The sequence below is a fragment of the Esox lucius genome, chromosome 20, assembly GCF_011004845.1.
Source record: "Esox lucius isolate fEsoLuc1 chromosome 20, fEsoLuc1.pri, whole genome shotgun sequence".
Classification (NCBI taxonomy): Eukaryota; Metazoa; Chordata; class Actinopteri; order Esociformes; family Esocidae; genus Esox; species Esox lucius.
This window is the reverse complement of record NC_047588.1, coordinates 30,162,666-30,175,526: the sequence shown is the minus strand read 5'-3', so window position 1 is coordinate 30,175,526 and position 12,861 is coordinate 30,162,666. Positions and strand designations below refer to the sequence as shown.

Here is a 12,861-nt window from a genome sequence, read left to right as displayed (position 1 = left end):
AGAAACACAGTAACAAACCATTCAATACCTATAGTGAAACACTCAGTAACACACCATTCAACGCACAAACACACACAGGTAAAGCCTGCACCTACTTTGACCTCCGGTCTTGAAGGGTAGGCAAAATGGATGTTCTTAAATTCGATGTTCCCTTTGATGAAATCAGGCTTGTGGCCTTCATCCGAGTAGCTGTTGATGGTGGATTTCTGAGACAAAAAAGGACGTGGTTTCAAACATAAACATACAGTTAAAGAAAAACAACTCTGGATGTCCTCATTTTGCTGAGTGTACATGACACCATTAGTATTAAAGGTTCATTTCATTTCCATTGCCTGTTTTTCAGCCAATGTTTAATGACAAATGTAGCATCCTATTTATACAGCAGTGTGCACACATACACACACACACACACACACACACACACACACACACACACACACACACACACACACACACACACACACACACACACACACACACACACACTCAAACACACTACTACTTAAAAGATGCCTGTATTCCTGACTGCAGTGCTGACTGAGGAAGCATTGTCAGACTGCACTGCTTCCAAAAACGTATAAAGGAATGCCCTTTCTCTCCTCTTTCTCAGAGTAACTGTTAGCTGGGGCAGGTTTCTCTATGTGTGTTAGCTTAGCCATATTTATTTACAATAGTCTGTGATGCAGAGTGTTTATGTCTGCCTGTGTGTCACTCTCTCAGATCTGTCCTCCTGGGTCACCTCACCCTTCCGCTTATTTTGGTCTCTTTGTTGTGCCCATGCGTGTGTATGTGCGTTTGCGTGTGTTTGTGTGTGTGTGTGTGTGTGTGTGTATCTTGGTATACAGGTGTTTTATGTGATTGGGAGAAGAGTTCAAAACATTTGCCATTGAATGCTTTTGAAATTAAAAGATTGTATCACAATGCAACATTGTTTTGGTCATGTGAGTATTTGTAATCAACTGTGTGTTATAACCTGAAGGCAAAGTGAAAAATTATTTAAATATTGAGAATCATTACCAAACGCACAGTGAACTAAGTACAGTTCATTCAACTATATCAACAGTGACCAGGTCTGCTCTGTGTTAACCCTGATCTGCCCAGACTGTGTTTGAGTGTGTGTAAGGGCAGAGTCACTGTGTTACATTGTCAATGATGTTGTAGACTTTGTGTGCTGCCCCCAGGGCGCTGGCGAAAGCCTGGATATTAGGAGAAGTCTGTCCCATGGCAAATGCACCAATCAGCACTACGAAAAACACCTACAGGACACAAATGCACATCAACAATGTGTTCATACATTCACGTGTTTGTGTGAGAGAGAGAGAGAAAGAGAGAGAGAGAGAGAGAGAGAGAGACAGAGAGTGTGTGTGTGTTTGTGTGATCCTGGTTTTACTATACATGTTCCAAGGTTTTTTAGCCATGCCCTTTCAGTAAAAGGACAACTTCCAGTATTAGGTTAAGCAATTACAGGCTAGGTGTTAGGGCTCTGTAAAGTTAGGCATTGGGGCTATGTTAAGTGTTGGGGCTATGTTAAGTGTTGGGGCTATGTTAAGTGTTGGGGCTATGTAAAGTTAGGCATTGGGGCTATGTTAAGTGTTGGGGCTATGTTAAGTGTTGGGGCTATGTTAAGTGTTGGGGCTATGTTAAGTTAGGCATTGGGGCTATGTTAAGTGTTGGGGCTATGTTAAGTTAGGCATTGGGGCTATGTTAAGTGTTGGGGCTATGTTAAGTTAGGCATTGGGGCTATGTTAAGTGTTGGGGCTATGTTAAGTGTTGGGGCTATGTTAAGTGTTGGGGCTATGTCAAGTTTAGGCATGAAAGTTAGGTAAATGAGAATTAATGTTTAGTTAAATTTAGGCGGATCATAGATGACTGATTTTCTGCTCCTGACAAAAATAGAAAAACAAATGTCTGTGTGTGTGTGAGTGTGTGTGTGTATGTGTGTCTGTACTCACAGTGAGGACCGATCCAATGGTGTATTCTCCAGACTGGATGAGGGTGCTGCCGTACCAGAAGGCCAAAGCGTATGACAGGTAGATAATAAGGAAGGTGAAGCCCATAGCGATATTGGCAGAGATGGCTTTACGGATACCCATGTTCTTAGCATCCTCCAGGTTATTCTGGTACCTGATGTAAAGAATGTTCTCTAAATTTGTAAGAGATTTTTGGAAATGTGCTCCCATTAAAAAATAATAATAATCTTAACCTCTAACCCTTACCCAAATATTTTTCAACAAACACTTCTGGATAAAAGGACAGAAGGTCTGGTGAAACAATCTGTTAAACTTGGCCTTAATTAGCCAATATGAACATTTTTCTGTCTCAGTCTGTCAACGTAGCACCTCCCGCAACATTTCCCCCATGTGTCGAACGCAGCCAGCTGAACGTACAGTGCAGGTGATGCATCTTTATACCGCATTGAGTCGGTGAAGAACAGGGCACATAATTGTTCATTTTAATAAAATCATGTTACTACGGTAGCAAGCTATCCTGTTACAGCTATTAGCAGGTTAGCTTCTCTTTGTATGATGCAGTGACTGGCCCAGGCTAATCTGGATGTAATAGTCACATGTTGGTTTTGTTGATTAAAACACGGCTCCACTAGTTTGTTGGTTGATGATATGTGAGGACTCCTGGATCTCACAAATATAGTTTAATGACCACACACACACCTAGTGATCTCCCTCTGTTGTCCACCGAATGCGAAGACAGTTCTGACAGAAGACAGCACCTCCTCAGCCACGGCTCCAGCTTTAGCATACGCTCCCTGTTCCAGAGACGTGAACGACGTCAACACCTAGACAGAGGACAAAACACAGTTTGACGGCAGTGAAGACCAGTATATGAGTGTGTATGTGTATATATATATATATACAGTGCCTTGCGAAAGTATTCGGCCCCCTTGAACTTTTCAACCTTTTGCCACATTTCAGGCTTTAAACATAAAGATATAAAACTGTAATTTTTTGTGAAGAATCAACAACAAGTTGGACACAATCATGAAGTGGAACGAAATTTACTGGATATTTCAAACTTTTTTAACAAATAAAAAACAGAAAAATTAGGCGTGCAAAATTATTCAGCCCCTTTAAGTTAATACTTTGTAGCGCCACCTTTTGCTGCAATTACAGCTGTAAGTCGCTTGGGGTATGTCTCTATCAGTTTTGCACATCGAGAGACTGAAATCTTTGCCCATTCCTCCTTGCAAAACAGCTCGAGCTCAGTGAGGTTGGATGGAGAGCGTTTGTGAACAGCAGTTTTCAGTTCTTTCCACAGATTCTCGATTGGATTCAGGTCTGGACTTTGACTTGCCATTCTAACACCTGGGTATGTTTATTTGTGAACCATTCCATTGTAGATTTTGCTTTATGTTTTGGATCATTGTCTTGTTGGAAGACAAATCTCTGTGCCAGTCTTGGGTCTTTTGCAGACTCCATCAGGTTTTCTTCCAGAAGGGTCCTGTATTTGGCTCCATCCATCTTCCTATCAATTTTAACCATCTTCCCTGTCCTTGCTGAAGAAAAGCAGGCCCAAACCATGATGCTGCCACCACGTTTGACAGTGGGGATGGTGTGTTCAGGGTGATGAGCTGTGTTGCTTTTACGCCAAACATAACGTTTTGCATTGTTGCCAAAAAGTTCGATTTTGGTTTCATCTGACCAGAGCACCTTCTTCCACATGTTTGGTGTGTCTCCCAGGTGGCTTGTGGCAAACTTTAAACGACACTTTTTATGGATATCTTTAAGAAATGGCTTTCTTCTTGCCACTCTTTCATAAAGGCCAGATTTGTGCAGTATACGACTGATTGTTGTCCTATGGACAGAGTCTCCCACCTCAGCTATAGATCTCTGCAGTTCATCCAGAGTGATCATGGGCCTCTTGGCTGCATCTCTGATCAGTCTTCTCCTTGTATGAGCTGAAAGTTTAGAGGGACGGCCGGGTCTTCGTAGATTTGCAGTGGTCTGATACTCCTTCCATTTCAATATTATCGCTTGCACCGTGCTCCTTGGGATGTTTAAGGCTTGGGAAATCTTTTTGTATCCAAATCCGGCTTTAAACTTCTCGACAACAGTATCTCGGACCTGCCTGGTGTGTTCCCTGTTCTTCATGATGCTCTCTGCGCTTTAAACGGACCTCTGAGACTATCACAGAGCAGGTGCATTTATACGGAGACTTGATTACACACAGGTGGATTCTATTTATCATCATTAGTCATTTAGGTCAACATTGGATCATTCAGAGATCCTCACTGAACTTCTGGAGAGAGTTTGCTGCACTGAAAGTAAAGGGGCTGAATAAATTTGCACGCCCAATTTTTCAGTTTTTTATTTGTTAAAAAGTTTTGAAATATCCAATGAATTTCTTTCCACTTCATAATTGTGTCCCACTTGTTGTTGATTCTTCACAAAAAATTACAGTTTTATATCTTTATGTTTGAGGCCTGAAATGTGGCAAAAGGTCGAAAAGTTCAAGGGGGCCGAATACTTTCACAAGGCACTGTGTGTGTGTGTGTCCAGGAGGCCCACCTTGCTAAATATAAAAGCAGAGAAGGCCAGCACGGGGCTGATGGACAGGATGACCAGGGTTAGCTTCCATCCTTTGCTGAAGCCGATGATGAAGGAGATGATGAAGGTGGTGAATGACTGGATCAACATTCCCACCTTATCACCGATCCCCTCATTAATCTTATAAATGTCACTGTGAGGGGCAGGGAACAGAATAAAACACACAAATACACACCATTACATACACATATTTATACTCCATCTACATTCTGCAGCTTGATGGTATAAATATAAAAACAAAACTCCAGTGAATACTGAAAGCTGCTTTACTCTGTGAGGCGAGTGTTTAGTTCTCCTGTCTCGTTGACGTCAAACCAGCCGATCTCTTGCTGCATGATGCAGTGGAAGAAGAGCTTCCTGAGGCGCTTGACCTGCCTGCCTGCTGCCAGGGTCCAGAAGGCCACTTGTATGTAGCCTGCTATCAACACTGCAGCACCCATGATAGAGTAGTAGATAGCATGGCTGGAATTCATAATAATAATAATATATTGTTCAGTGCTTTTATATTTGTCCTAAAAAATATTTTTAATTTTTTGGTTACAAAACGAGTAGGTCTTTAAAATCTTTCATTAAAATTAAAAAATGTTAAGAGTCTGAAAGTAGTGGCCAAGCATGATCTAGTAATATGAAATACTATTTAATAGGAAGTATCAAGCCTCACGTAGTCATCTCCTCTCCCAGAGTGATGTTGGAAACAGGGTAGGTGATGTCTACAGAGGAAGATAATGGACAGTTAGACAGTTGAGAGCAGTGATTGTGCGTGTCTGTGTGTTTTGGGACAGACTCACTGGTGAGGTTCGTGTGTGACTGTTTGGAGTCGTCTACAAAGCTGTCAGTCATGTCGCCAAAGACGATCGTCATGGTAGGAAGAACCGTCCCATGGACCATGGCCATGAGGGTCCCCAGTACGATCAACAACTTGTCCCAACCATCTGCAAACCGGAACTGTGGAGGGGAGTGACAATGAGGGGCAGGGAAGGATAAACACTTGTACACGACATGTTTCTTTGCTGAAGAATTTACTATTATTAAGGTGTGTGGTTGTCTATTCTGTCTATCTTAAGATGAACGCACTGTTAGTCAGTCAGGATAAGACCGTCTGCTAGCTGTAAAAATGTTATAGAGGGAAGGGACCTGAGGGAAGTGAAAGATTAAGAAATAGAGACAGAAACAAGTGAGAAGGTACAGTTGACCAGAGGATGAGCAGAGAGGAAAAGGGAGGAAAGCAGAGAATGAGATAATAGAAACCACTGACCACCTCCTGAATACGTGTGTCTAGAGTTCCAGTATGTTTTTCCAGTATGTTTAACCAAAGGAAATTCAACCTCCAGCTATTCTACTGGCCCAGCAGGAGACCTTGAGGAAACAGACCCCTCCCTGACCTTCCCATTTCCACACTCATGTCTGATCTGAGTTCCAACTCCACACACAAGCACAATGGCAAGGGGTTTTCTATTGCATCAGAGACAACAGGTGGGCTATGAAACAAACACTAAGCTGGAACAAATGTAATTTCTTCTAGTGAGGACCTGGCTGTTGAGGCGGGGGGGCTTTGTGGGGATGTCTGACCCCGACATGTACATATAGATCTGGATCACACAGACACACACCCCTGTTAATAAATGCTACAGTGTAAAGATAGAGAGGTGTCTGACAGGGATTATACTCACCAGAGATATGGCACCAACCATCTGCATCTTTGGTTCCTCCTGCTTTTTCTCCTTTCCCCCCTTATTTCTTCCCTTCTTCCCGTCATCCACACTAGCAGTGACACAACATGTAAGTGCAAAGGACACCATGATGAATTATTCACTTTAATAAAAGTAAGTAATTTAGTAACGGACTTTGTTTACACATAAACCAAGCGATATAGTTGCTCTGATGACAGTATGTTAGATTGAACATTCTGAACATAGATATTCAATTGTTGACGAAAGAAAAACAACCAAAGACCACATTTTCACCATAGCTCCGTAATATTTACCCAATTTCAGTGTTTTGTTCAGGCTTGGCTTTGCCTATAGCCATCTCATACTTCTTGCCCATGTTGTCTAGGGCCTATGGCAGGTAGGTAAGACAGTCAGACAGGCAGGAAGACAGAAATAGCATGTTTAGTCATAACCGGTCTGACAAACTCAAGAGAAAAATTAACTTTGACACCCGCAATAAATGGTTATGAGGTTGATAGTGTGAACTCATAACAGAAATGTGCACAGATGAAACAAATGAAAACGAACTAACCTGTACTGATTGTCATTCAGAACCGTCTAGCCGAATTCAAATACATGACTTGTACATAGCAAAAAAATTGTACATAGCAAATTCATGAATATAAGTTGAAAAAACGTCTGCTCGATTGTTTATGTGTCCACATTTTTCAGTGACACTGTGCTACATGTTCAGCGGATTCCCAATTGTAACCATTATGTGTAACCCCTATTTGAACCCAGACGGTTGATACTTTCATACCCCAGCACCATAAAGTGACACATATTCTATTGTTAGATGCCCAAAATTATGAGGATAACTTATTGGATTATTTTATAAAAATGTATTTTTCTTAGAATAGCATATGATCTAGCTGCAAAACCACGCAAAAAACATTTAAAAGACGCAAAATACGGTAGAGTATGCTGGGAAATGCGTACCCCAAAGCTTCGAATACTTCGTAACTAAAATAAAAACCTAGAGGATGGCAACTGTCGAACTCACCGCTTTTCCGGTCGGTGGTTGCGCGGATTGCGTTCACACGCTCCGATCCCGTGCTATGCTGTCCTCTACACTCCGATAGTAAAGAAATACGTTTGCAGAAGTGTGACTCTGAAATCACCAATTTAATGTCCTTAAAATGGTTAACCAAGTGTTACCACCATCCCAGCGGATGTCGCACCGCTTCTGTCCAACTGTGGCTTCTACAGACAGCCCACAATGTTTTGAAGATGTGTAATGCCACGCCAGGGTTGGGCGAATAATTCGAACAATGTAAGGGAGAGAGGGGTAAATTGAGCCAATTTCTACTTGAATTGTTCCACAGTCAAGTGGAAAAGAGACAGAAATAAATCGTCTCCATCTACCCTTATTTTAGGATGTCCCCTGTCAGGTGAAATTACCTAAAGGGCCTTTTAAATATGATTGCTATAAAAAGTGGTCCTGTGGCCCCAGGTTGATCCATCTCAAGGGGTAAGTTGATCCAAGTCAAGGGTTGAGTTGATCCTGGTCAAGGGGTAAGTTGATCCTGGTCAAGGGGTAAGTTGATCCTGGTCGAGGGGTAAGTTGATCCTAGTCAAGGGGTAATTTGATCCTGGTCAAGGGGTAAGTTGATCCTGGTCAAGGGGTAAGTTGATCCTGGTCAAGGGGTAAGTTGATCCTGGTCAAGGGGTAATTTGATCCTAGTCAAGGGGTAATTTGATCCTGTTCAAGGGGTAAGATGATCCTAATCAAGGGGTAAGTTGAGCCATCTGGGGGTAAATTGACCAATCCTTTTTTTTATATATAAAAACCTGAACACAATTTTCAAATATAATTTAATAATGCATTGTCCATTTCCAAACAGTCTTGCTTATAATCATTCCTCATTACAATGTTTGAAATTAAAAATTAAACTAAAGGAGAGAATAAATGTTTACTTCTCTTTGAAAACGTATGATATAGTTAGGTCCGGAAATATGTGGACACTGACACAATGTTCATAATTTTGGCCCTGTACGAACCACAATGGATTTGAAATGAAACATCTGAGATGCAATTGAAGTGCAGACTTTCAGCTTTAATTAAAGGGGTTGAACAAAAATATTGTATGAAACGTTAAGGAATTGCAACCATTTTCATACACAGTCCCCTTATTTCAGGGGCTCAAATATAATTGGACAAATTTACACAATCATAAATAAAATGTTCATTTTTAATACTTTGTTGAGAATCCTTTGCCCGCAATGACTGCTTGAAGTCTGTAACGCATGGACAACCTTTGTGATGCTTTGCCAGGCCTTTACTGCAGCTGTCTTCAGTTGTCCCATATGGAAAATAAATATATTTTTGCATTGCAAAATGTATGTAGAATGTATGATGAATAGATGTCGAATACATTTAAGTTAATTCAAAATACATTTCAGGTATCAAAATGTATTTCACCTTTTATTCTGAAATGTATTTAAAAATGTATAAATACATTTATCTTTATTCAAAATACATTTCAGGTATCAAAATTTATTTCACCTTTTATTCTGAAATGTATTTAAAAATGTATAAATACATTTAATTTTTTTCAAAATACATTAGAGCTTTTATTCCTAAATGTACTTGAAAATGTATAAATACATTTCAGTTTTGTCCAAATGTATTCCACCATCAACAATGCTCTCATTACAATTGTAATGTATTATAGAAAATAAATTACAAAATGTATTTTGAAGCTCATTCAGGAATATATTTTCCAAATGTGTTCAGAAATATATTTTCCAAATGTATTCAAAAATATTTAAAATACATTTATTTTCCGTATGGGTTTGTTTGTTCGTGAGTCTTTCTGCCTTATTTTTTGTTTTCAGCGAGTGAAATGCATGCTCGATCGGGTTGAGATCAGGCAGATGATTGACTGAGCCATTGCAGAATATTCAATTTCTTTGCCTTTAAAATCTCCTGGGTTGCTTTCGCAGTATATTTTGTGTCATAGTCCACCTGTAAAGTGAAATGCTGTTCAATCAACTGTGCTGAATTTGACTAAATCTGAGCAGATAAGATATCCTTATACATTTCAGAATTCATCCAGCTGTCACATCATCAATAAACAATAGTGACCCAGTGCCACTGGAAGCCATGCATGCCCATGCCATCACACTGCCTCCACCGTGTTTTACAGATGATGTGTTATGCTTCAGATCATGAGCCTTTCCAAGCCTTCTCCATACCATATCGTTCTGGTACAGGTTGATCTTAGTTTCATCTGTCCAAAGAATGCTGTTCCAAAACTGGACTGGCTTTTTGGCTAGTCTAATCTGGCCTTTCTATCCTTGAGGCTTATTAATGGTTTGCACCTTGTGGTGAACCCTCTGTATTTGCTCTTGTGAAGGCTTCTCTATATGGTAGACTTGGATAATGATATGCCTACCTCCTGGAGAGTGTTCTTTATGTGGCTGGAAACTGTGAAGTGTTTTTCTTAACCTTGGAAAGGATCCTACGATCATCCACCACTGTTGTCTTCTGTGGATGTCCAGGCCTTTTTGTGTTGCAGAGCTCAGCAGTGTGTTCTTTTTTCGCAGAATGTACCAAACTGTTGATTTGGCCACTCCTAATGTTCCTGCTATCTCTCTGAAGGATGGCCTGTTTCACTTGCATTGGGAGCTTCTTTGACTGCATGTGGGCTCACAACAACAGCTTCCAAATGCGAATGCCACCCCTGGAATCTACTGCGTACCTTTTACCTGCTTAATTGATGAAGAAATAACGAAGGAATAGCCCACACCTGTCAATGAAACAGCTTTTGAGTCAATTGTCCAATTACTTTTGGTCCCTTGAAAAAAGGGGGAGCTACATATTAAAGAGCTGTAATTCCTAAACCCTTTAAGCCCATATTCATTATTTAACTTTAATTTGAATATATTTTGGTAAACAACCAAAATAACAAAACTTGTGTCAGTATCTAATTATTTCCGGACCTAACTGTGTATGTGAGGTTTTACAGTAGTTGAGCTTCATATTTTATACATTTATGTTTTATCCTTGAAACTATGGTTTTTAGATAATTACTCAGATTCATTGTATATTGTTTCACATCCAACAAATATATATATTTTTTAAATAGATACAAAACAGTCTTATTACTTTACTAAAGTAACTGGACAGAGACACGGCACCTTCGGTCCATTAAAGAGCCAGATGGCGCCGAACTGTGGGACCTTTAATTATGAGAATCCTGCCTACAACACAATATAAAGAAAATTTTGCAACTCAACAGATATTATTCAACATTCTTGAATATTTTATTTTGTTCTACTTTGTGTATTTAGAAATACAGCTGTGTATAAAAAAAGATGAAAACAAGACAGCATGCACCAAAAATACAATCGCATAACAAACTATGTAAATGAAAGGCCAAAAAATATGGTTCTAGGAATACAAAGCTTTTGGCACACACACATAACCTCTATTCAATTTCTTCATCCTTGGGCAAGTCAATTCGCCTGGAACTATTGTCTCTTTGACTTAGGCTTTTGTATTCAAGAGCAGTATTTTTTTTTTAAAACATTTACACAGCCAGTCAAATACTCATCTAGTAATTATGACCAGTCAGATCAGCTGATTTGGCCGAGATTCAAATGTTGTAAAAGTAGCCAGGGTAATATGTCTTTTAGGTAAATGTGTTTGTTGTATGTTAGATATGATTGAGCTAATGTCTCTATGACATAGTATGCAATGACAGACACACGCCACAGATGTACACATATTTTAGTTTGTTCTACTTTGTGTATTTAGAAATACAGCTGTGGATAAAAAAAGATGAAAACAAGACAGCATGCACCAAAAATACAATCGCATAACAAACTATGTAAATGAAAGGCCAAAAAATATGGTTCTAGGAATACAAAGCTTTTGGCACACACACATAACCTCTATTCAATTTCTTCATCCTTGGGCAAGTCAATTCGCCTGGAACTATTGTCTCTTTGACTTAGGCTTTTGTATTCAAGAGCAGTATTTTTTTTAAAAACATTTACACAGCCAGTCAAATACTCATCTAGTAATTATGACCAGTCAGATCAGCTGATTTGCCCAAGATTCAAATGTTGTAAAAGTAGCCAGGGTAATATTTCTTTTAGGTAAATGTGTTTGTTGTATGTTAGATATGATTGAGCTAATGTCTCTATGACATTATAGTATGCAATGACAGACATACTCCACAGATGTACAGATGTTTTGTGTCATGATAGCTTTTCTACAAACATTTATATACAAAAATTATTGTCAGTAGGGATGCACCGATAAGAAAATTATTGTCCTATAACAATATCCAATATTCATATAACGTAATTGGCCGATATTTTGACATTTCTGTAACTTTGTACCTTGTCATAAATGGAAAAAAAATTTGGTTGATTTTACGTTCTTTTTCCATATATTTGAATAAGAAAAGCCTTAAACCCCATTCAGACATAGGTCAAAAGGCCACCAATTTGACATATGCTGTATTTTTTGCCGGACTGCGTATGCGGAGCCAGCCAAGAAGAGCTAATGTCTCTTACTGAGTGAGTAACTGACCCACGTTCGTATATCCTCATAGTCAATGCACCATATGGATTATGAATTATTCAGTATCTGTATCTGCATTATAGTAAGCCTCAAATAAAACAGTTTAAGGTTATATTGCAACTGTTTGTGGTGGATTTTCGAAGTACGCATGCATGCATAGAACCTCGGATTCAGGAAGAACAGTGTGGTTTTTTCGTCCGGGCCGTGGAACACTGGACCAGCTCTATACCCTCTACAGGGTGATGGAGGGTTCATGGGAGTTTGCCCAACCAGTCCACATGTGTTTTGTGGATTTGGAGAAGGCATTCGACTGTGTCCCTCGCGGCATCCTGTGGAGAGTGCTTCGGGAATATGGGGTCCTGGGTTCTTTGCTAAGGGCTGTCAGGTCCCTGAACGACCGAAGCAGGAGCTTGGTCCGCATTGCCGGCAGTAAGTCAGACGTTCCCAGTGCATGTTGGACTCCGGCAGGGCTGCCCTTTGTCGCCGGTTCTGTTCATAATTTTTATGGACAGAATTTCTAGGCGCAGCCAGGGGCCGGAGGGTGTCAGGTTTGGGGACCACATAATTTCGTCTCTGCTTTTTGCGGATGATGTTGTCGTGTTGGCCCCTTCAAACCAGAACCTTCAGCATGCACTGGGACGGTTTGCAGCTGAGTATGAAGCAGTGGGGATGAGAATCAGTACCTCCAAATCCGAGGCCATGGTCCTCAATCGGAAAAGGGTGGCTTGCCCACTTCAGGTTGGTGGAGAGTGCCTGCCTCAAGTGGAGGAGTTTAAGTATCTAGGGGTCTTGTTCACGAGTGAGGGAAGGATGGAACGGGAGATTGACAGACGGATCAGTGCAGCTTCTGTAATAATGCCGTCGATGTATCAGTCTGTCGTAGTGAAGAAAGAGCTGAGCCGCAAGGCGAAGCTCTCAATTTACCGGTCAATCTACGTTCCTACTCTTACCTATGGTCATGAGCTTTGGGTCATGACCGAAAGGACAAAATCCCGGATACAGGCGGCCGAAATGAGCTTTCTCCGCAGGGTGGCTGGGCGATCCCTAACAGATA

General features: G+C 40.4%; 1 protein-coding gene across 3 annotated transcripts in view; it reads right to left on the bottom strand.

Moving 5' to 3' along the window:
* abcb4 (ATP-binding cassette, sub-family B (MDR/TAP), member 4) overlaps positions 1-12,861 on the bottom strand; it is a 68,632-nt gene that overhangs the window by 14,316 nt on the left and 41,455 nt on the right. The window contains exons 1-11 of one of the 3 annotated variants that reach the window (XM_029115619.2): positions 7,275-7,504; positions 6,547-6,620; positions 6,233-6,323; positions 5,351-5,507; positions 5,224-5,272; positions 4,833-5,024; positions 4,524-4,695; positions 2,670-2,794; positions 1,953-2,124; positions 1,143-1,256; positions 96-206 (exon numbers count right to left, since the gene is read on the bottom strand). In XM_029115619.2, the coding sequence (XP_028971452.2) occupies positions 96-206; positions 1,143-1,256; positions 1,953-2,124; positions 2,670-2,794; positions 4,524-4,695; positions 4,833-5,024; positions 5,224-5,272; positions 5,351-5,507; positions 6,233-6,323; positions 6,547-6,608 (1,245 nt within the window). In that variant the 5' untranslated portion in view covers positions 6,609-6,620; positions 7,275-7,504. Of the gene's footprint in view, positions 1-95; positions 207-1,142; positions 1,257-1,952; positions 2,125-2,669; positions 2,795-4,523; positions 4,696-4,832; positions 5,025-5,223; positions 5,273-5,350; positions 5,508-6,232; positions 6,324-6,546; positions 6,621-6,803; positions 7,103-7,274; positions 7,505-12,861 lie in introns of those variants that run through there. The other 2 variants (XM_029115620.2, XM_034288618.1) reach the window with 2 other exon arrangements.